Source organism: Ochotona curzoniae, unplaced genomic scaffold (assembly GCF_017591425.1).
Source record: "Ochotona curzoniae isolate NIBS_2020 unplaced genomic scaffold, NIBS_Ocur_1.0 scaffold_2587, whole genome shotgun sequence".
In the NCBI taxonomy this organism is placed as follows: Eukaryota; Metazoa; Chordata; class Mammalia; order Lagomorpha; family Ochotonidae; genus Ochotona; species Ochotona curzoniae.
Genome location: NW_024467096.1, coordinates 15,653,599 through 15,676,833, shown reverse-complemented (window position 1 = coordinate 15,676,833; position 23,235 = coordinate 15,653,599). Strand labels below are relative to the sequence as shown.

General features: G+C 40.3%; 1 protein-coding gene across 5 annotated transcripts in view; it reads right to left on the bottom strand.

Annotated features, from left to right (window-relative positions):
• The window catches only part of VPS8 (VPS8 subunit of CORVET complex), a 239,556-nt gene that overhangs the window by 89,379 nt on the left and 126,942 nt on the right, over positions 1-23,235 (bottom strand). For all 5 annotated transcript variants that reach the window (XM_041002876.1, XM_041002875.1, XM_041002877.1 and 2 more), the window contains 5 exons: positions 21,568-21,650; positions 20,745-20,829; positions 19,489-19,587; positions 12,756-12,845; positions 7,669-7,715 (listed from right to left, as the gene is read on the bottom strand). In XM_041002876.1, the coding sequence (XP_040858810.1) occupies positions 7,669-7,715; positions 12,756-12,845; positions 19,489-19,587; positions 20,745-20,829; positions 21,568-21,650 (404 nt within the window). The remainder of the gene's footprint in view (positions 1-7,668; positions 7,716-12,755; positions 12,846-19,488; positions 19,588-20,744; positions 20,830-21,567; positions 21,651-23,235) is intronic.

Genomic DNA, 23,235 nt, shown 5'->3' with positions numbered 1-23,235 from the left:
AGATGCTACCAGTGGGTCAATTAATTCTACGAATCAAATTATGTAAATAATTAAATAACTTAAAGAACTTGGGTGTAAAGAAATTATTTTATACATAAGAATTCAACTAGAGGAGTTGCTCCTTTAACAATGCTGTTGCCAGAATTAAGCTTCCCCCAACCAAAACAAAACAAAACCAACTTAATGACATGTGTAAATGTTAAATCAAATATGCAACTCAGGTTTTGGGGGGCAAAAACAAAAACAGCATCATTCTGCTATGACACACACACATCCAAGCAGTCCTCATCTTAAAATAACTCTTTCATTTTCCCTCCTCTCCAGAATGCTGGCACAGGAGTTTTATGAGGGAAAGAAACCTGGAGCATAAAAAAAAAAAAATTGCTGCTTAAGAACAGAAAGAGAAGAAACAAAGGCAAAAATAGTCCCCATTTGGCTGCCAGTGAAAACTGCCCAGCAGGACCAGTCTGCTCATTCTCAGTGTTGTTTTGTTCCTATAGCTTTTACCATGATCCTTTTGTTTCCCACTTCAGTTTTTGCAGTACCTAAAAAGATTCCAACCCTTTAACATTTCAGGTTAGTCAACAGTTAAAGAAGCTCCTACCTGATGGGAAGTTAATCATTCACAGACTAACGGAAACTAGTACACACTTTGCTTCCTTCTCATCCTTGGTCTCAATCAGCATTAGGAGGTCCTTTTCTCTCTCTCTCTGTCTCACACACTCTCTCTTTCCTGTCCTCAACAGTATGACAGTACTTAAAGAAGTTCAAAGAAAAACAGAATTCTAGGGGCTGTTCCAGCTGGTCCACTTCGCATCCAGCACCCTGATTATGGTCTGGGAAAGCAATGGAGGATGACCCAAAGCCTTGCGACCCTGCACCTGGAAGAACCTCCTGGCTCCTGGCTTCAGATTAGCTCAGCTCCAGCCCTTGTGGCCATTTGGGCAATCAACCAGTGGATGGAAGATCATTGTCTCTCTGTCTCCCCTCTCTCTGAAAATCTGCCTTTCCAATAAAATACATAGATCATTGAAAAAACACCTCACATGGTACAGAAATTGGCAAAGCAATTAGAGTTTCGATTGTATCATGGAGGGAAGTAATTTGTACTTTTAAATCTACTAAAAGTATGATGTATATGTGTACGCTTATAAAGCTAACAGACGAAGAAGTCTGTGCACCCTACAGCTCTGAAAAGCGGTCGCTGGACTGGCGGCAGAGGAGACGTGTGTGTGTGTGTGTGTGTGTGTGTGTGTGTGTGTGTGTATGCAGGTGCACTTGTGATCCAGTGTAGGCAGAATCCAAAAGCACCACACATGAACATTCTATGTAATTCAGAACTCTTTTCTAAAAACAACTTTGAAAGGAAAAACAAGAACTTCATCTTTTCTTACTCCCTCTATGCTCAAACTTCTTAACTTAATTCTTCTCTTCAATCCAGAATTCATATTTATTTGTAATATAAATTTACATTGTGGGTTAAATAAGTCTTTCTCAAATAGCCTCAGATCTGATCACCTAAAATACTCATTACCTGAAAATGACTGAAATGCTAAACATCAAATTCAAAACTAAATTTATAGCATAATCTAAATTAATGCCTGCCTTCACAGAAGATATAAAGAGGGCCTGGGGCGGTAGGTTAGTGGCTAAAGTCCTCGTCTTGCACACGCCAGGATCCCATATGGGCACTGGTTCTAATCCCAGCAGCCCCACTTCCTATCCAGCTTCCTCCTTGGAGCCTGGGAAAGCAATCAAGCACAGCCCAAAAGCCTTGAGATCCTGTACCCACATGGGAGACCCAGAGAGGCTCCCAACCCCTGGCTTTGCATTGGCGCAGCTCCAGCCGTTGCAGCCACCTGGGGAGTAAATCTGTGGATGGAAAATCTTTCTCTCTGTCTCTCCCCCTCTCTGTATATCTGATTGTAAAATAAAAATAAATAAATCTTAACAAAAAAGAAAAAGACAAAGAGAATAAAATGAGATTAATTCAGGAGTTGGGACTTTTAAAGCCAAAATATTAGAGCCTTGCTGTTTTGGAGCTGGAGCCAAATAAAGTAAACTCTTTCTAAAGGTAGAGTCCACCAACTTGGTTAATTCATGGCCCTTAATTTCTACTAGGCAAAAGCAAGACTCGAGGCTGTTAGCAAAGTGGGGTCATTTCAGGTAAGGCTGCTATTTAGGGGGAAGGAAGAGGCAGGGCTGTGGGTGCCTAGCCCCTCTCTGTAAGGATCCTAGAGTTGAGGTGATTTGACAGCTCATTTAGAGTAGCTGACCTGGCTTGGTCTAAGTTCAGAGAGATGAAACATACCTGGTTCTCAAGTAAATGTAAAATGTTTGCAGTTTCCACTGAACAACCTCTACACTTTTCCTTAAAAAGTCCTACATCTAATAATGCCTTTCAAATCTATGTACAGGCAATAACCAAGCCAAGACATTCCATTGAAGATCTCTGATGTACTTGTCATTTGCCATTTTATAACTTCAAGTTGACGTAGTGAGAATAACACCCGAGCAAATGATATTGCTGGTATTTATGTAACATAACAGTGGTAATTTTTAATTAAAAAAATTTATAAAAAGCAAATTGGGGTCACCATCATCTTCTACACTTCACTACATATTGAATGCTGCCAAGTTCAAAACTGAGCTTTCGCTGTCCTTCCAACTTGAATGTCTCCAGGGAGCATGGTTGGGGAAAAGGACTAGTCCAAAACACTTAGTCTAGAGGAAGAAGAGTCAGGCTCTAAGATAATGGTTCTAACTCGAAGAGACAACACAGAGGCGACACAGGGAACTGGACCCAGAGCAATGGCTCTGCAGAAAGGGCTGGCTACAGTTCAGGCCTCCCTGTCCCTTCCCACATCTCACAGCTCCCCCTCCTAGGTCTTTGTCCCCTTTCTGGCTCTCTTCCTACCCCCTGCACCCTGATTCCAGTTCTAAAATCTCTCTACCAGTAATTTCCAGAAGTAGACTGGAGCCCATCATGGCCCTGAAGGAAATATACATGATTAGTAGAAATTTGAAAAGCTGCAGAGCCTCAGTAATAATTTGAAGAGAAGGAATAAAGCATGGGTACTTGGGAAAGGTCTTGAACTGGAGTGGTGATAGTCACATGGCTTTTTCTAAACACTGACACATACACATTTATCATCTGCTCAAGATGAAAAACATTAAGCTTTTTTTTTTCTTAAAGAAAAACAGTATTGCTTGGAGGCTTTTCTAACCAGTGCAGGTATACACAGCTGAGCACATCCCTGACAAGTAGGGAAGCTCAGCAAGCTTCCATAACCACTCCCACCCCATTCTGGACATTTTATTTTATTTGCACAGGTGCCTGTAGCTGGGCTGCATGGCTGCCTTGGGGCAGGTGCAAGGGCATTTGCAGTGGGACTATGGGACCCCAATTTGGAGGCTTTTCTTACCAATGCAGGCACACACAGCTGAGCACACTGGCTCCTGGGGGGTGATGCTCAGTGAGCTTCTAGGACCACCCCATTCTGCAAGTTTTTATTTTGATGCACACAGGTGCCTGTAGCCGGGATGCATGGCTCCCACTGGAAGGCCCTGGCCAATGGTGCCAGGCAAAGAGCCTTGGGCCACCTGGCACCAGCCCTCACAGTTTAAGGGGTCTTGATTTATAGGGGGAAGATGGGATCAAACAGGTGGTGGTTAGAGATGACCTATGGTTTTTATGCTCAGGTTAAGAATTACAGCTGAGGGACTTCCATAGACAAATCCACAACATGTGTATGTAAGTAGGGGACTGATACCAAATTGGCTTCGAGGGCAGAACAAGAGTGAGAGAAGTGGGTCTTATAGCAGAATCTGAGGGGTGGAAATGTGGGCTCACCCCTGTGGAATTGCAATCTCTGCTGCCTCGCCTAAGAACTATGGATGCGGTCAGGACTTGCTGCAGAGCTAAGGGGACACCAAGGCTGGTTTGGGGTTCCCACTGGTGACAATGAGAGTAGGATTGGGGACAGCAGGCTTGGCTGGACACGGCTACAGCCTGTACCAGCAAGGCTGTGTATTTGGGACTGTGGAGCTTCAGACTGGGCTTGACTCCAGCCCCTACTGGTACATGTAAGAGCCAGGTTGGATGTAGAACAGGCCAGGCTAGGTGTTGACTCCTGCTGAACCATGTGAAAGCTGTATCTGGGCACAGACTAGGAATCACTGGGCTGCAACAACTAATAACAAAAACTGCTGGGATCCATGCAGTAGGTGTAAATAACATGAAGGTGTGAAGAGAACAGCTCTCCTGCTTGGCAGGGCCCAGGGAAGCTTCCAGCTGTTTGGCAGGGTCTGGAGGATTTCTCTCTGACCACCTTGACACAGTTTCACCTCCTTTTTGCATGGACACTCAACCACCTCACTAAGAATTTTGTAATCTATTGAGGCCTTGTTTGTCCCAGTGAGATGGCTTTTGCAACCAACATGAGCTTTAGAGTTAATGTTATTGATAATGTCTTGGTGAGTGGGCCTTTAACTGCACACAAGAGTACAATTAAACCCATGCCGTTTCTGGACACATTATTGTGTGCCTACCATTGCCCTGAAATTTGGCCCTGACATATAGCACGCCTTCTGAGAAATGGCTTGATAAAAATTTTACAAATTAATGAAAGTGATGGGAGTATGGGTTAAAACTGCTATGACAAAAAATATAGCTACTGGGACACTAAAGGCTATCCTGTTACTGGGACCCTAAAGGCCATCCTGTTTCTGTGACCCTAAAGGCTGAGCTTGCAGGCCTAATGGCCAACTAATGTCAATGACCCCAATCCCCATAAACCAAATCCCCAATCTCCAAACCTTTTAACCCATACATAATTCAAGATAGGGGCCTGAATGTCACAGGTGGTGCCAAGGATAGAGCACAGACTTGAGGAGAGCAGGTGGGGGCTGGCAAGCCAAAATAAGCAAGGAATGTGTAATCCTTCCTCATTCATCTCTCAAGTTGTTGTAAATTGTGCACTCCCTTCCCCAAGGCCATGTCAAACTGCCCCTAAAGAAAACCTTGTACTGCTATATAAATAAAGTGGGCAACTTTCTTGCGTGGTCCACAATGACCTTGGAATTGTAGTGGTCCATCTCTTCTCTGTACGCCTATTTCGAGCTCCGAACTTAGCTGGAGCTGGACTCTGGCAAAAAACCAGAATGTGTGTGGCCGGTTGAGCAAGACCACTGTTCTTGTCAGGACAGGAGGTAGACAAAGCCAATGACCCACTGATGTGTGCGAGAACTGCCACTGGGAGAAGACTCGATGGAGGAGCTTGGGAAACTCCTTCATTGGGATGCAGTCTCTGCAGGTGAGCACAAGAAGCAAGGCAATGAGTAGCCCAGACCCACTGGTATACATGTAGGTCATGTCTGGGGACAGACCAGTCTGGGCCACCACATAACACCCACTGGCAGATTTGAGAACCAGGGCAGGGAGCAGGATGAGCCATATGGCTGCAACACCAGTCAGTTCACATTAGGAGCAGGATAGCAACCAGACTGGGCTGGGATAGGCTGCAGCACCCTCCAGTAGGAGCTGGAACAGAGGGCAGACTAGACTAGACCAGGCTGTGCAAGAGACTGTGGACACTGATGTGAGGTGAGTCATGGCAGCCTAGGCCCAGCAAGGGCTGGGTTCATGATTCCCAGGGGATGGGGGATTTGGCGGGACTCACCATCAATTACATGGGTGGCAGGTATGTGAGCCCAATGGGTGGGGGATCCAGTAGGGCTTGGGTCTCTTGGCCTGGGTCCCAGGGCCTGCCTACCTGGTGAATGCCAGGTTTATAAGACCCAGGGATGGGGGATCTCGTAGTGCTTGAGTTTCTTGACCCAAGTCCTGCGGTTCCCGCCGATTAGGTGGGTGTCAGGTTCCTGAGCCCCAGGGGTAGGGTATCTGATGATGCTTGGGACGCCTGGCCCAGGTATGTGGACTTGCCTGCAAGAACATGTCCTACTTAATGAAATAGGTGGAGCAGTGGACACAGGCCCTGTTGTAAAACAATATGGCAGCTCATTGGTGCTATAGCAGAAAAAGGAAAACAGAACAAACTGGACAACTACCTCAAACAAACGATGACAGCAAAAAATCTCAGTGAATGAAACCAATGGACATTGGAAAGATGATATCATCCTTGGATCTGTAAAATCGGTAGCTTTTCAAAACTATCCAAACTTGGGCAGAACCCTCGGAATATGTACACACTGAGACTCTGAGTTGATAGGAGGTGGTGGTTCCTCATTCCTGGGGTACTGGGATGTGTGGAAAGTCATGAGTGGTTCCCCCTTTGTCTTTCTCTTTCCCCCAGAAACAAGAAGAAGAAATAGCATATTTGGAAGCAATGACTTCACTCAATTTTCCCTAAACCTCAATCCTCCCATACTGATCAACAATGTAATCAGAATAAAAAATTTTAAAAAGTATTGCAATAAAAAGTATTAGTATCTTCACACTTAAAAATAACACAGAATATTGGAATAACCAAAATTGATATTCCAATCACTAAAGTAAATATTTTCAATGGCCAGTATATATTGTAATAAAACTAAAAGTTTATACATCTGATATTAAAGTTATGCTATTCTAAGATATTATACTTTGTGATGCTTAACTGTTCATGTGCATCGAAATATCTCCACTCCCATTGGTTGTGTTGGATTAGACACAGGCATGTATATATTTTTACAAGCTTAGGTGGTTCTAGACTATTGGGGGGCTAAGGACGGGTGCTGTGTAGACGCATGAGTAACGGTAGGAGTGGAACGGTGTATGCTTATGATTGTAAGTGATGGGTTGAGAAATGGTGATTAGTCACTTTGAGAGCATGCGGTCCTACTCATATGAGTTGGGAGTGCACTCATGGCTTAATTTGTTTTAGCGTCTGTACAACGTTGAAAGTTTAGGAATCGGTCACAAGACCATAAGTAGTTCCTGGACATGGTGGTTGCTTTTACGCCAAATTCCCTTCATTAGGAACGGAGCCGTTTCCAGGCGAATCTCGCGCTGGGGGTTTATTGGTATTTCTAAGGGCCAGTAGGAGGGGTGGTGTGCGACACAACAATTGCCAGTGTTGATGGGGTAGTAGTGAGATTGCCGCTCAGTAAGGATAGGGAAAGGGGGGGGGGGGGGGAGTGTTGTAGTTTGAAGTGTTGAGGATGTATGAAGATGGGGGGTGAGTGGGTGTTGTGAGGTGAGGGTGGTTGTGAATAAGTGAGGTGGTTGGCGTTGTGATGGAGTTTATGTGTTGTGAGTAAAAGAGTTAGGTTTGTAGGTTTAGTTTTTAGGTGTTTGGGTGTTGATGGATGTGCAAGAGGGTAGGCAGAGGTTTAAGCTTGGAAGGGTCAGGAAGAATTGAGGATAGTTCAGTAAGGTTAATGGCATCGAATGATGTGAGAAACTCATCCTCAAAGGTTGTTAATCAGTGAATATTGAATAACTCACATTGTTGCATAGACTATTAGTTTGATATGATTGATATTTTATTAATGTTCTATCTTCTAGATATGGCTTTTGATATTATAGATGAGTTTGAATGTTATATTAATAGGACGTTTTAATATAGTTAGTGATACACTGGTGATTCATGGTTAAGTTATTAACTTCAATTTATTGCTATTTACTTTTAATATATGCATTATGAAAAGTGAAGTTTAATAACATACCTTGGGTCAAGAAGACTTCTCAAAAATTTGAAAAGCAACACCTGGTTCTGGATAGGAAAGAAAATATAATTAAGACAGATTTTTCTAATTAAGCAACAATAAAGAACTACTCTAGACTGTTCCTTTAAGATGCAAACATAACAGCAATTTCAATTAAGTTTTCTGTACTGTCTGAGAAGTTCTAAGGAATCATTCGGAGGTCCTTTATGTCCTCTCAGTAACTCTAATCACCGTCACACGTTCCACTTTGAGTGCAGAGGGAACAGAGGCCCCTTGTTATCACCAAAAGACCCCTAGTAAGATAACTCCCAATCCATTTCCAGTAGAGGGCCCTCGCAGCAGCTTAGAACTGCTCTCCTGACAGTTCTGGCAGCACCATCACTGCCTTGCCTGGTTCTCCTCAGTGACAGTGGTTTGCTGTGACATAATCTAGGTTGGGAGAGACCTTGAGGCCCACGTTAACAACCATCACCAGCGCTTTCCACAACACAATCAGCTGCAGAAGATATGGCAATCAAGCTGTAACACGCTAGCAGTCAGCATGCCCTAAGATGCAGCAGTCGGCCTCTGGCATTCATTAATTACGTGACTTGATCTAAGTCACTTGTCCCTGTTAGCAATTCAGTTTCCTTTCATGAGGGAAAACAAGAGAACAGTGGTAGCTTCTCTGCCTTATGCAAGGAGCAAGAGCAAGGGCTAAATGAGGTAAAACTTCAAATACCACCAAAATGCAAAGCATTTATAGGTTCTTGGGAAATCTGAGCGAAAAATAACCATTGTCTTGTCTTTCCATTTAATTTCATCTACTTGAAGGGTAGAGAGAGAGAAATATTCCATCCACTGTTTCATTCCCCACATGCCGCCAACAGTCAAGATGGCCAGGTGGAGGTCAGGACAATGCTATTCAGATCTCCAATGTGGGTGGAAGGGGACTGGTACCTTTTTTTTTTTTTTAAATGATACAGTTCCATAGGCTCTGGGATGTCTCCCTCCCCTCCCTTGATTTCCCCTCCAGTATTACAATGGGAAGCCCTCCATGAACAGCCATAAACCTATCATTCCATTATTGAAGTGTTCCACAACATTATAGGCATGGACAATATCAGAGTGCAGCATCCTACTGTTAGGATATATTCAACACTTTCACACTGACTCCATCCTTGGTCTGGATGCACAGATGCGCACTGCACTAATGGGCCTGGGTACTTAAATCATCATCTGCTGCCTTCAAGGATGTCTTGTACTCATATCAACACTTCAGTTCAGGGTTTGGGATTCGCAAGCAACAGGTTTAACCTTCTTAGAGTGAAGCCTGAGCACTTTTTATTTTCTGATTCAAATTTCACCTGTAAAAAGGTAGGGGTGGCTCTTTTAAATTTGAAAACATCATTTAGAATACAGTTTAAAAAATATACTAATAGGAGTGGATGTTTAGGATAGAGGTTCAGATGCCTGCATTCTATACAGGAGTGCCAGGGCTCAAAAACTAGCAGCTGTCTCCAGCTTCCTGTTCATGCAGAGTGTGACAGTCAGCAGTGACAGCTCAGTGACTTGGTTCCTGCCACCCACGTAGAAGACCAGGAATGAGCTCCTGGCTCTCAGTGTCAACCAGCCTTGCCCCAGCTGTTACAAGGCTGTTGGGGAGTAGAACAGAAGATGGCCAGTTCTCTCTTTCAAATAAAATATTGTGGGGTATGCAGCTAGTTCAGGGTCACAAGCTTGAAAGTTACACCTTCCCTACCCACACAATCTTGTCTGCCCACTGTGACACTCACGTATCATCACCTGGAAACTGAGAGGCGGCAGTACTTCACTATTGCATAACCGCTCCCCTCATAAGCCCCCATAAAGGACTGTGATAGGGAGGAGTTCGCTCTTTTGGTCCAGTGCTTCCATCACCCTAGCACTCTGACTCTTGGCCTCCCAGCCTGCTTGCTCTCTGGCTTTGCACGGACAGCTTCCAAGAACAGGTAGCCCCTGAACATGGCCCTGTGCATCTTTATTCCCCACCTCTGTAAACTGCTGGGACAGAACAGATGTTAATGCTAAGATGCTTTGAATTTTTAATTTGTATACTTTTGAGAATTCCAGAAGTGATGTCTAGCAGTAATGGAATGTGGACTGAGAAGCCAAGGAAAGGTGAATGTTTGCAGCTTTGTAAGTGCATCCAGGTTCTTGCTGCATGTCTCTTAGGATAACTTACATTGCTGGGGAAGTTGGGACATAGGTCTTCAGTTTAATGGTAATGACCGTTTGTTTCTCTCAGGGTTTTGATTCAAACTGGATTGTCATATGGACTTGTCATTTGCCAATTTCTAGTGGACTCTTTCATCACCAAGTTTTGTAAATAAAGAAACTTTGAATACATCCTGGACTTGTCTGGCTTGATCTCTCTGCACTTCACAACAAAAGCTTTTTTTTATTACTTCTTTTCTTTTTATTATTATTATCATTTTGTGATACATAGTTCCATAGGCCCTGGGATTTCCCTTATTCCCTCCCCAAGTCCCTTCCCCACCTCCACTGAGTTCCTCTGTATTATTACTATAGAGTCTAGTTCTTCATAAACAGTCATAAATACACACACACACAGTTTTCTATTTTCCCCTATCACTTCATTTTATACACTTTTCTTCCTAGTTATACAACATATTGGCTTATTTTCATTTTAAGAATTCTGAAAATAATTAGAGGTATACTCCTTGCCAACAAAAAGTAAAGATACCTTTTAAGATCTGTGTAGGATTCTTGCATGATCTGAAAAGCTTTGAAATCAAATAAACATTTCGTGGCTTTAAAAGCAATGACTAAGGTTTACAAATAGAACCAAGTCAAATGGCCACCTTTTTTCTCAACTATTACACTTAAGTTTTTACATTTGGGTGGTGAACACCACTGTAATCTTTTATTAGATCTGTCTCTTAATAACTTTGGAGACGACAGAAAAAAGTCTGCGACTGATTACCTTGCATTTTAAAGAACAGCACCACCCTTACAACAAGCAGGATTTTCCAGCACGATCAGCTTTTACAAGGGAGAAAGGGTCTGGAGACAGAGAAAGTTCTTTCAGAAATGTTGTATCTACCCTCACTAGACTGCACTTGGTGATTCTCCATGTATCCTGGGCTTCCTGGGAAGTACCTGCTCAGTACTGCAGCCAAACTGTTTTGGAATTGTTGGCTTGCCTGTCTCCTTCCTTGATAACAAGGGATTTCATTTCTAGATCTTTGTACCGTTAGCACTTAATGTTTTGTGTGCACAATTGGTCTATACATTTTTACTGAATGAATGGATGAACCTTTACCTTGAGTTAATGGAGATCACCATGTTGGACAATCCAATCTGACATCTAGTAGTCGATGTTAAATTCCCTCATCACATTCAACTAATTCACAAGCCCTATACATTGTTACTTTTCAATGATCTTTTATTTTAGGGGAAGAAAAAGATTCAATTATTTCAAAGACAGAGTTAGAGATAGAGCACACACACACACACACACACACACACACACACACACACACACACACACACACACAGAAAATCTTCCATTTGCTGGTTTACTCCCCAAATGACCACAATGGTCAGGCCTGGGTCAGGCTAAAAGCCAGGAGTTTTCTCTGGGTTTCCCACGTAGGTTCAGGGACCCAAAATTTGGCCCATCCTCTACTGTTTTCCCAGGTGCGTTAGCAGGGAGTCAGATCAGAAATAGAGCAACTAGGACATGAAAGAGAACCCATTTGGGATGCTGGCGCCTGCAAACAATGGTTTAGCTTGATACATCACAGCACTGGTTCCTTCAAATAGCTCTTGAGATCTTATCCCGGCCCTCATCATCTCTTGCCTCATAACTGATACTCCCCTTCCTTTGCTCTTGGTGCCAATTCATTCTCTACAATACCAGTCAGAGTTAATGTTCTCTAAGAAGGATTGAATGATGTCATTCCTTTGCTTAAAATGCATCAATAATTCTTCAGTACACATGAAAGTATAAGCTTTTCAGCATTACACATAAAATAACATTAGCACAATATTAGGATCTAGGTATAATTTCTAGCCTCTATAAATTTAAGTCTTTCCCTCCAACATACCTCTCAGATCTTTATCTAATGCCACTTATACCAATTGCCAACCACATGATGTTTGACGTAGATCTGACTGTTCTGTGAATATGTGTGCTGCTTCACACTTCTCTGTACATATCCAGAATCTTGTGTGGAAAGCATTACCAAGTCTGCTTTGAAAATTGTATCAATCATTTAAGACTCAGCCTATGTAGCTCTAGGAATTCCTGATGTTTTTCCCATTACTCACTTATTCCCAGATATCTCTACTGAATCTTGAATAACACTGCATCAGCCCTTTTCTGTTAAATGGCAAAAATGACAGAAAAGGTTATATTTCTATCTGTGTCCCTAAGGCCCAGGACATTGGGATAGAATGGACAAAAAATATGTTTTAAATGAATGAGTTCCACAACTTCGTCTCTTATGCAAGCTGCCCTCTACTCAATGCTCCAGTTTCCATCTCATTCAGCCACTCCCTACCACTGTTACTGATACCTGAGAAGACATTTTGGTCCCTGTCACTGTCCTATTCCCTCCCTCTATCATCTGTGGTCCAAAAGGGCTATGAACAAGCTCAACACTAGAACTGCCATGGTATATAATAAGTAAGCTACTGGGCCCACTGAGCAGTGCTTCTGATTGAACTTGGCAATATTCAGTCTACATAATTGGTGCTAACACAACTTTGGCACGACAAAGTTCTGGAGAAATGGCCTTAATCTCAAACAGAATAGGCCTGTTGGTCCTTCAGCAAAAAGAAAATGAGAGTGAGGTGAGCTTCCATGGATTATAATTTTTAGAATAAGAACAGGCTATAGTTTCAAATCGGCTTTTTGATCTTAATATTTGTTATCTACAATGATCAACCCACTTATTTCAAGGCTCAGAGATCATCATACAGCTGCACACACACACACACACTTTAAATGGCTACTATCAACTGAAATATCTATAATCAAAAGTGCCCAGGTAGAGATTCAATAATATTTTCTTCACTAGAGGCTTTATCCCAATATATACCTGAATTGTTTTAATGACTGTTTCAATCTGTCCAAAAAAGTGGGTAGCAACCAGCTCTGCAGCTTTACAGGGCTTCAGGGACACAAGTTCCTGGAGTCAAAGGAAAAGACAAAGTCATCGTTACATTTACATCATAGTTTTATACAGAAAATCCACAGATGTAACATGATTAACTGCCTAAATATTGACACACGCTTACTTCATTTCAAGAGACTTCCATGCAGGGCTTTAATTTAAAGGGCATGTCATAAATGAACAAAATAAGATACATGCCATGTGAAAAAACAGAAATTGACCTTATTGAAAAAAAGGTAACTCAGAATTCCCAGAAAACAAAAGCACTCACACTCTGGATTCTGGGCATGAACAGAAGAAAAAAAAAAGCTTTCTGAATTTTCTGTCAGTAATTTTCAATCTTGAGCTTAATGTTAGTTTTTCATTACTATGAAATACACAATTGTATTTTCTTGCTTTTCTCTCTTTCTTTTTGAAGATCTAAAAAGCTACTTTCAAAGCAAATGGAACAGTGAATTCTCATTTTAGGCTATCAATATTCTGTTCTCTTTCAGCCAAGATTTATGGAATAAAATGGTTTACTGAACAAATAAGAAATTTAATAGATAAAAAAGTAATAAAAAACGAGAAAGGGTATAGTTAAAATTTCTTTGGCTAAAGATTTTGAAACTTCTAATGCTTGGTGAATTTTGAAACTAAATATGTCTTAAAAAATTAACTTGAGGTTCTAACTCACAGATGAAACTAAAAAGTCACCATTGTTAATTAAAAATTAGTAAGACCTATTTCTGTCAAATCTGAAGACTTCCAATCTGCCCTCTTCTTGAACTTTCCTTAATAACAATGACTATGCTTGAAACTTTTCTTACTTGGTTTCTGTCATCTAACTTACATCTTTCCAACCGCACTTCCTCTAAGGGCAAGACTCCTGATACAAGGCAAAAATGCAGAGACGAAATGTAGACCAACATGGTACATCATGGTACGTCATCAAATAAAATGTAAAGTTATTATGATTACAATATTCATTATGTGTCTAATAATGATTATAGTAAGTAGCATTTTTATAGTAAGAAATCAGTCACTCCTCAATGTCTGTGGAAGATTGGTTCTAGAAACCTCAGTGGATATCAAAATCTTATATAAAAGGGCACAATCTCCTATATACTTTTAACCATCTCTAGATTACTAACACTAGCTAATGCAATGTAAAACTATGTAAATAGTTGTTAACAATAATAATGTCAAGTAAAAAATCTGATCAGAAGTCTGCACATATTCAGTAAAGATGTAATATTTTACCCAAACCTATGGGCATGGAACCCACAGATGCAGAGGCCAAGAGATTATCAATGAATTTATCATAAGAACTTGTTAAATTGATTTTTGATCACTGAAGAAATTGACCAATTGACTAAAAATATTTTGTATGAAAACTTCCAGGATCAAATCGTTTTACTAGTAAGGCCTGGGAACAACTTAAGAAAAATAATTCTGGGGCTAGTGTGTAAAGATATATCCTGCACCATTTCCATCCTATACAAGCACAGGTTAGAGTCCCAGCTGCTTCACTTCCAATCCAGCTCCCTGCTATTGTGTCTGGAAAAATCACAGATGATCAAGGACTCTGAATTCCTGCATCCATGTGGGAGACCCAGAGGAAAATCCTACTTCCTGGTTTTGGTCTGACCCGTCCCTGGCCATTGTGGCCATGAACTAATGGATGGATATAGAACCAATCAGCAAATCAATCACTTTGTGCCTTTCAAACAGATAAAAATACATCTTCAGCAAAAAATGGAATTCCAATGTTAATCTCTTACAGAGGACAGTAAAGAAAAGGAACTCTTAGCTCACATTTTAACATCTACATTCAATGACACAATATAAGAAACAAAGTTACAAATGGATTTTAATCACAAATATTGAAACAAATGCCCTGAGTCACACACACACACACACACACACACACATATATATATATATGTGTGTGTCAAAATCAACTGGATTTATTTATGCTATTCAAGGTTGGTTCCAAATTTAAAAATTTACCACAAAACTAAGAAAAGGTGATAAATTTCAAAATCCATTCATAAAAAAACTCAACATACTAAAAATAGAAGAAAATTTCTATAAAAGTTCTCGTGGTAAACTTTATGCCTATCTAGAAACTGAAATTTTTACAAAATACTACTAATCATAGTGCTAAAATATAAAATTATGGCACTAAACGTAACAAAGAGTAGAAAGAAAAGAAAATCTACAAAGAAAATCATCATTTTACAGAAAAATGTTGAAAAAAGCAAATACCATATAGTTACTGATCGGAAAACTCAATATTGTAGATTGTAAACTACCTTCAAAGTAACAGATTAGATACACAGTCTGTCAAGAATTCTAAAATTAAAAATCATGTTGGTAGAACTTGAGAAGCTGATTTTACAATTGGAACAATAAAAAGTAACACAAGGGTAAGATTGTTAAAGATAGCAAGATGGATAACTGTGCTATTAGACACAGCGGTACTGATGCAGACAGATGAATGTGCCAGTAAAACAGGAAAAGGCACTAAATAACGGGCTAAGCGCACAGCTCCTTCATATGCTTATGACAAAGGTAGCATCACTGGGTGATGCATAAAAGCAATCTTTTAAAATAACTGCTCCAGGGAAAACTGGACATTTGTACTTTAAAACTAACTATCTCAGATTTAAGGGGGAAAAAAAAGATTTCCTTAATAAAGGACATCTCTTTAAGACAGTAAGGAAAACATTAATGCAAGAACTTAAAAAAATGAAAACCTTTTTTTGTGAAGAACCATAAAAGGGGGTGGGAGGACTGAAGTCATGGTACTGTGGGAAAGTAAACAAGGACGGCCCAAAGCATGGGGATCCTGCACCTGCATGGGAGACCTGGCAGAGCTCCTGGCTCCTGGCTCCTGATTAGTACAGCTCCAGCCATCGGGGTCACTTGAGGAGTGAATCAGCAGACAGAAGATCTTCCTTTCTGTCTCTCCTCTCTATATATCTAACTTTGAAACAGAAATAAACAAATCTTTAAAAAGTTATTTTGAAATATAAAGAAAATTCAAAATGTACAGTTTTTTCTTAAAATGTTTAAAACAGGGCCCATTACAATAGCCCATGGCTCAAGTCCTCGCCTTGCACTCGTATGGTTCCATATAGGTGCTGGTTCTGATCCCCAGGTGCTCTGCTTCCCATCCAGCTCCCTGCTTGTGGCACGAGAAAGCAGCTGAGGATGGCCCAAAGCCTTGGAACCGACACCCTCCTGTGTGTGGGAGACCTGTAGAAGGCTCCTGGCTCCTGGCTTTGGATCAGCTCAGTTCTGGCTGCTGCAGCCATCTGGGGAGTTAATCAGTGGACAGAAAATCTTTCCTCTCTGTCTTTTCTTCTTCTCTCTGTAAATCTGACTTTCCAATAAAAATAGAAATAAATTTTAAAAAAATGTTTAAAGTAAGCGTTTTTAGGTCCAGAACAAGCAACAGAGTGTTTTCAGTATTCCAAGTTGCCCCCTATATCATTTTAGGTCCCCCGCCCTACTTCTTGTCTCTCTATCTGCCAACACACTCCTCCTCTGGGTTTTTGTGTTTCTTTCCCCTCTGTGAACTGGTATTGCATATGCATGTAATCCTAAATGTTGAGAACTTTGTGAAAATAAAACTATACTCTATTTTTCCTAATTCTTAGTATTTTGAAATGTTTGTACCTTTTGTTGTATATAGGTACAGTATATACTTCTTATGTAGTATTCCATTTTGTAACACAGTTGAGTTAGTCTGTTATTTGTGGATATTTTGATTGTTCCTACTTTTGACCATTAACCATGATCTATGATCATTCTAATACCAAGGCACTTTAAACAGCTCATGGAAAAGATAATTAAAAGATAGGTCTGTTCTGGTACAAAAAAAAGTATGTGAATCCACGCCTAGTTTCTTTCTGTGCGTTTTGAACTTTTTGAACATCTATTTGTGTGTATTTGGGCATCTGTAGAACAAAGTGTTCTCAGTGTGACCTGTGGACCAACACTGCACCATCAGCTGAAAACTGATGCAGAATAACAGAGGTGCAGGATTCAGACCCATTGTATCTGAAAGGCTATGGGTAGGACAAATGACTCTAATGGCTGCTAACTGATCCTCTCAGTTCCACAGGGTTGTTTTAATTTTTGTTTTTGTTTTTTTATAATGATTACATGGCTGATCAGGGAGAGAAAGAAGTTTAGGCAAAATTGGGTAAACTCATTGTTTCCAATTTTGCTATTTCCTCTTGATTCTGGGGGAAGGGGTGAGATAAAGGGGGAAACCACTCATGACTTTCTACACATACCAGTAACCAGGGATGAGGAACAGCCACCTCCTATCAGCCCAGAGTCTCAATGTGTACATATTACAAGGGTTCTGCCCAAGTGGTTTGGGTAGTTCTGGAATGTTGTCAAGTTCACTAGGTGCCAGCACTGTGTGTGACTTCTTCGCTCGGTAACTTTGCCAGACTTTAAAGCCCTGCCAAGCTGCTGGATGTTTGATGATATCTCATTATGCTTTCAATTTACATTTTCTTAATTACTGATGAGATGATAGCCTTTTGATGTTTATTGGCCATTTACATTTCTTTTTTTGTGGTGTGATTATTGAAGTCTTCCACCTACTTTCGTATTTGCCTCTCAGCCTTGTTTAATTGTATGATTGTTTTATGGACTTTAGTCTTGTTTCTTTCAGCAGGATAGGAGTAGGTTGCAAATATTTCTTCCATTTGGTGACTATTCCTTTTTATCTTATATGGTTCTTTTTTTTAAATCTTTTTTTTCTTCTTTTTTATTTTATTTTATTTTATCGGAAAGTCAGATATACAGAGAGGGGAGACAGAGAGGAAGATCTTCTGTCTGATGACTCACTCCCCAAAAGTACCTGCAATGGCCAGAGCTGTGCTGATCTGAAGCCAGCAGCCAGGAGCCTCTTCCAGGTCTCCCACATGGGTACAGCGTCCCAAAGCTTTGGGCCGTCCTCAACTGCCTTCCCAGGCCACAAGCAGGGAGCTGGATGGGAAGTGGAGCTGCCAGGATTAGAACCGGAGCCCATATGGGATCCTGGCGCATTCAAGGCGAGGGCTTTAGTCACTAGGCCACTATACCGGGCCCCAAAATAATTTTTTTTTAATTAAAAAAAAAAAGCCCTAAAGAAAGATGCTTTATTCATATTGAAAAAAAGCCACCTAAACCAGAGTCTGTACTTAGATTACACAGGCTCAATCCAAGACTGGCTTTTAGCTATCTGTGACCCCCTGAAATTCAAACAAAACTATGTATCTATGCTTGTGTGGTGTCAGAGTTATATATCAAATTATAAGAGGTCTAGAACTCTGAAAATGTTAAAGATCACTAAGATACAAGTTGTATATAATGTCAGTATCTTTATTATGGTAACCTTTCCTTGTATCCATTTACGTTGATTATATTTATGTTCCTGAAGACTCATTAAGTGGTGGTGTCAGGCGGCTGTCCTCCATCCCAGGGTGCAGAGGAATTTGAGAGGCTGGGTGTGGCTTCTCTGCTTGTGTCCCTGCTTCTCCCAGATACAGGAAGGACAAGAAAGACAATGTGGAAATGGTGATCTCACTCACCTTCCTGTAGCCTGGGACCATTACCACCCTAATCAAATATCATCAAAAATAAATATAACTAATATTAAAAAAATCCTTCCACAAAAACTTTATGTAAGTTTTAATTATGGCCTTAAGAGATGTTAAGAAGTTCAAGGTGAAAAAGTGTACAGATGTGGGAAAAGAGTCAGCAGAAATAACTGTTGTGTAGCAAAAATACTTCTTGCTTCTCTAGCATGAGCTTTCTGCTGAGCAATTTGTTTGCTCAGTGATTAATTCATCACATTTCACATTATGCAGAGAGGCAGGGCTTCATTTTTGTATGTCTGGAGTCCATGTGCTCAAACCACTGCATAATGCAGAGGAGGTTAAAATGAAGAATGAGCCATAATGTAACTAAGGAGACTTAAAGAGGATAATGAAAAAGAATATAAAGTGACTAAAGGAGAAAAAAAAATTCAAGCTTGAAGAAAGTCTTGTTGGTTTTTTCTTTTGCCTTTTTCTGCCCCCACCAGGATATTTTCATCTTGCTATTGGCAGGATAGGATAACATAAAATAATGTATACCAGGGCAGGCATTTGGCCTGTGAGTGAAGATGTCATTTCCCACACTGGAATAAATGGATTTGATTGTTATCTCTCACTCTGCTCCAGCTTCTTGCAAATGTCGACCCTGAGAAGTAGCAATCACGGCTCAAACAATTGGGTTCCTAGCACCCCCAGGACGCCTGGCTTGCATTTCTTGGATTTCTGCTTTGGTCTGGCCCAGTCCTGGCTGTTGTGGGTATTTGGAGAGTAAACAAATGCAGGGAAGCTCTATCTTGGCCTGCCTCTCCAATAAATAAATTAATTAAGATGAAAAATGCATCCACAACATGTACCCTGTTCTCAATCTCATGGATGAAATGTGTAGAAATTCCCTAGGCCTCGTGGTCCATGCTTGACTCTCCTCACAGCAGGTGCTATTCGTAGGTTCTTGTCTCCCAAATGTGAGAGACTGAAATCCTAGGGAATATCAACTTAGCTAAGACGAGAGCTGAAATGAATGCAGGAGTCCCCCATTCAAATGGGCAGCTTAAAGAATTTTACTGAATTAGTACCTCAATGTGATCCATTGCTTTCTGCCACACAGACTGCTTCTCCTCTGCACTGTGTCCAGGAATGGATAAGATATTGTGGATGTAATTAAAGACTTCCTCCTGAAAAGCAGAGACAATATATTTAGATAGTTCAGTTACTCAGGCAATATTTTAGTCATTATCTATTATATGTGTAACTCTTGGAAAATACCTATTATTTAGAGATGGAAAATCATCTGGAGATGGTTAACTGACGCTGAAGAGAATAACTGTTCAGGGTAGAATCGTAAATGTTACAAACTTGTACCAATTAATTTTGGTCTTAAAGAATTGATCTTCAATGATACTGTAAAGCATTATCCTACTTTTTTTCTTTTTAAAAAAGATTTATTTATTTTTATTGGATAGGCAGATTTATAGAGAGAAGAGAAAGCTCTTCCATTTAGTTGTTCATTCCCATCTGGCCACAACGGTTGGAGCTGAGTCAATCTGAAGCCAGGAGCTAGGAGCTTCTTCCAGGTCTCCCACAGGGGTACAGGATCCCAAGGCTTTGGGTCATCCTCTACTGCTTTCATAGGTCATAAATAGGGAGCTGGATGGAAAGTGGAGCAGCTGGGACATGACCTGGTAGGGACCCTAATGGTATGTTGGCACTGACAAATGGAGGTTTATCCAATTGAGCCATGCTGCTGGCCCCAATACTTCTGCTCTTGGTAGTTCCAAATCTCCAGTTTCATCTCAACCACTGTTTTCCCTGTCTTTCACACTCCACCTAATAGCTCATTCCTTCATCTGTAAGTTCTCTACTCAGTCCCTTGAACCTTTCAATTTCCGCCTAACTCAAGGGTTTTGGCATATGCTGTGTTCCTATTCTGGCACACTCCTCCATTGACTCTCTTGCCTGGCCTGCTTCTCAAATCCCAAAACTCAGTTTATGTGCCTCTTTCTCTGAGATCCCTTCTCAGGCTGTTCTGTACTTGTGAGTTCTCCACAATCCTCTGAAGTTGTACCTGGTTTCTCCCCCAAGTACATATCATAATTTAACATCATATGTCGCACTTCTTTTTTACAGTCAATTTTCATCATTGAGTCCTGAGTTTCCAAACTGCAAGGAACTACACCTGTTTTAATTAACCACATACGCTTGTTTCATAGCAGACATTCAACAAACACCTGCTTCATAAATGAAGAAAACCTTAGATCAGCAAACACATGTCCAGATGTTTCTATTCCACAAAAACGGGTAGAAACAATGACAAAGCACAGTCTTAACTCACCTCTCTCAGTGGGTCATGTAAGTAGCAGTCAATAATTTTGTCATACTGATGTTCGCGTTCATACATAAATTCACAAATTTGGTAGCTAGAAAGCAAAAGGAAAACCTTTACTGTACCCAAGGGACAGGCAGTTACTAGCTTATGGCTTTGAGCTTGTACAAGCATGCATACTGGCTAGTATTAAGAAAAATGGATATCCTAGATGTGATTTCTACTGTTAACTTATATTTAGTGTCCAAGGGAGAGGAACATCTGCCATTCCTCCAATTGCAGGTTTCAGATGCTACCGAATATTCTTGATGATAGAAATTTCAAGCTGGGCACAAAGGAAACATTAAAGCAACAATCTGTCACAGAAGAAATAATAGATTCGACATGAATAATTTGCAAATGTTTTCTGAAGTTTTTCCGTTCAGAACCAAACATGTTAAACAAAGCATCTGACAAGTAAATAGCAGTGTTAGCATACTGATTTGTAATTTAAAAAATCCTGTGCTGCTTCTAATGTACATAACTATCAAACATCTATCAAAAACTATAGAAATACCAAGTAAAAACATAAAAATAATAAAACTTCAATTTCACTCTTAAAACAAATGTACACACATTTCAGATTTGCCTCCCAAATTCTGCCAAGTGTACTGAATTCAGGAATTCAGCCAAAGGCAAAAACTTTCCCACTTAGCTTTTTGTTGCTGTTGTTGTTTGTATATCCTTTCTTAATTAAAGAACCAGTCATGCAGCAATAAACTGGAATTCAAATTAGAGAAATGTAATTTAGTAGTTCCATAAAAAACTAATATATGGCTTTAAAGCAACTTACAACTCAGCTTTTTCTGCCATGCGGATGAGGCGACTCTCTTCAAATTGAACTATGCCCCCAGCCTGCAGCAATTCCAAAAGGACCTAAACATACAGATTAAATGAGTGGAAACACTTGGAAATTTATTTTTATTTCCTAGCTTTTAAAGATTTTACTCACCCATACAGATCCCATTTTTCTTTTATGCTCTTACATGTCGAAATCTTGGCTTACTTTTATATATGAATGCTTAGATTGCAATTATGTTGATTGTATTTTATTTAAGCTGTATAGAAATCATTCTCGCTTTTGCTCTGTTTCTCTAGCATAGAAGGAGTGCCACAGTATCTGCAATTAAAGTCTTCCAAAATACTGAACTGACCCTCTGTCAGGATAAAAACGTCTGTACAGATCCTTTCAAGAAGTGTGTTTTATCTGGCTTATGCTTATTATTCTTTAAAATCTGTTGTCCACAGGTAGTATCCATGCTCATATGTTAATTTAAAAAAACTGAACATTGTGGATTTTTTACTGTAGCTCTACTCAAAAGTCAAAAGATGGAAACACTCTAAACACTGATCAACAGATAAAAAACCAGGATCTATACACACAAAAGAAAAAAATCAGCTTAAAACACACACACACACACACACACACACACACACACACACACGAAATTGGGGCTGGCGCCATGGCTCAAATGGCTAATCCTCCACCTATAAGCACTGACAGCACATATGGGTGCTGGTTGTGGTTGAGCTGCTCTACTTCCCATCCAGCTCCCTGCTTAGGGTCTGAGAAAGCACAAAAGGATGGGCAGAGCCCTGGGATCCTGGGACCCACATGGGACTCTGGCTGTTGCAGCCACTTGGGGAGTGAATCAGAAGATGGAAGATTTTTCTATCTCCTCCTCTTTCTCTGTAAAATCTGCCTTTGAAAAAAAAAATAATAAAAATAAATCTTTAAAAAAAAAAGAAATAAATCTTTACAAAAAGATATGAAAATTATGACATTTGCTGTAACACAGGAACCTTAAAGATATTATGATTTTAAAAAAACACCCAAACATGAAGAAAAATATTGTATGGCTGCATGTATATGGAATACCCAGGGCTATCTGAGCTCATATATAAAGAGCTGACTGGTGGCTGCCAGAGATTGTAGAAGGGGAAAGTAAGTAGGGAACAATTGTGTAATGCATACAGTATTTCTGTTTAGGAAGATTAAAAAGTCCCAGAGATAGACAATGCAAATGGGTGCTCAGTGTCTGAATATACTTAATGCCACTGAACTGTATGTAAGTAAAAAATGCTTCAAACATTATATTTTATGTTATGTATATTTGTCATTATTAGAGCAGCTCAAATAACTAACTCTGACCACAGCAAGTAGCTGCATGCAAATGTGAGTAGGTTACTGTACTGGATTCCCCAATGTTTTTAAATGAGCTTCAAAAACACAAGAGTCATCAGAGCAACATGAGAATGCTTTCTGGTACTTAACTTCAGGATCTAAAGTACAATAATCCTCTTCAGGAGTCCAAGACATCATGTAACAAAATATTTTTCTAACACAGTAAATATGTCATTTGCAAGTTTTAAAAAGCAATGAGTTATATGTTTTAGAATATAAATGTAATCCACTGTGTGCACTAAAAAGTACTGTTAGAGGACAAATACAGAGTGAACC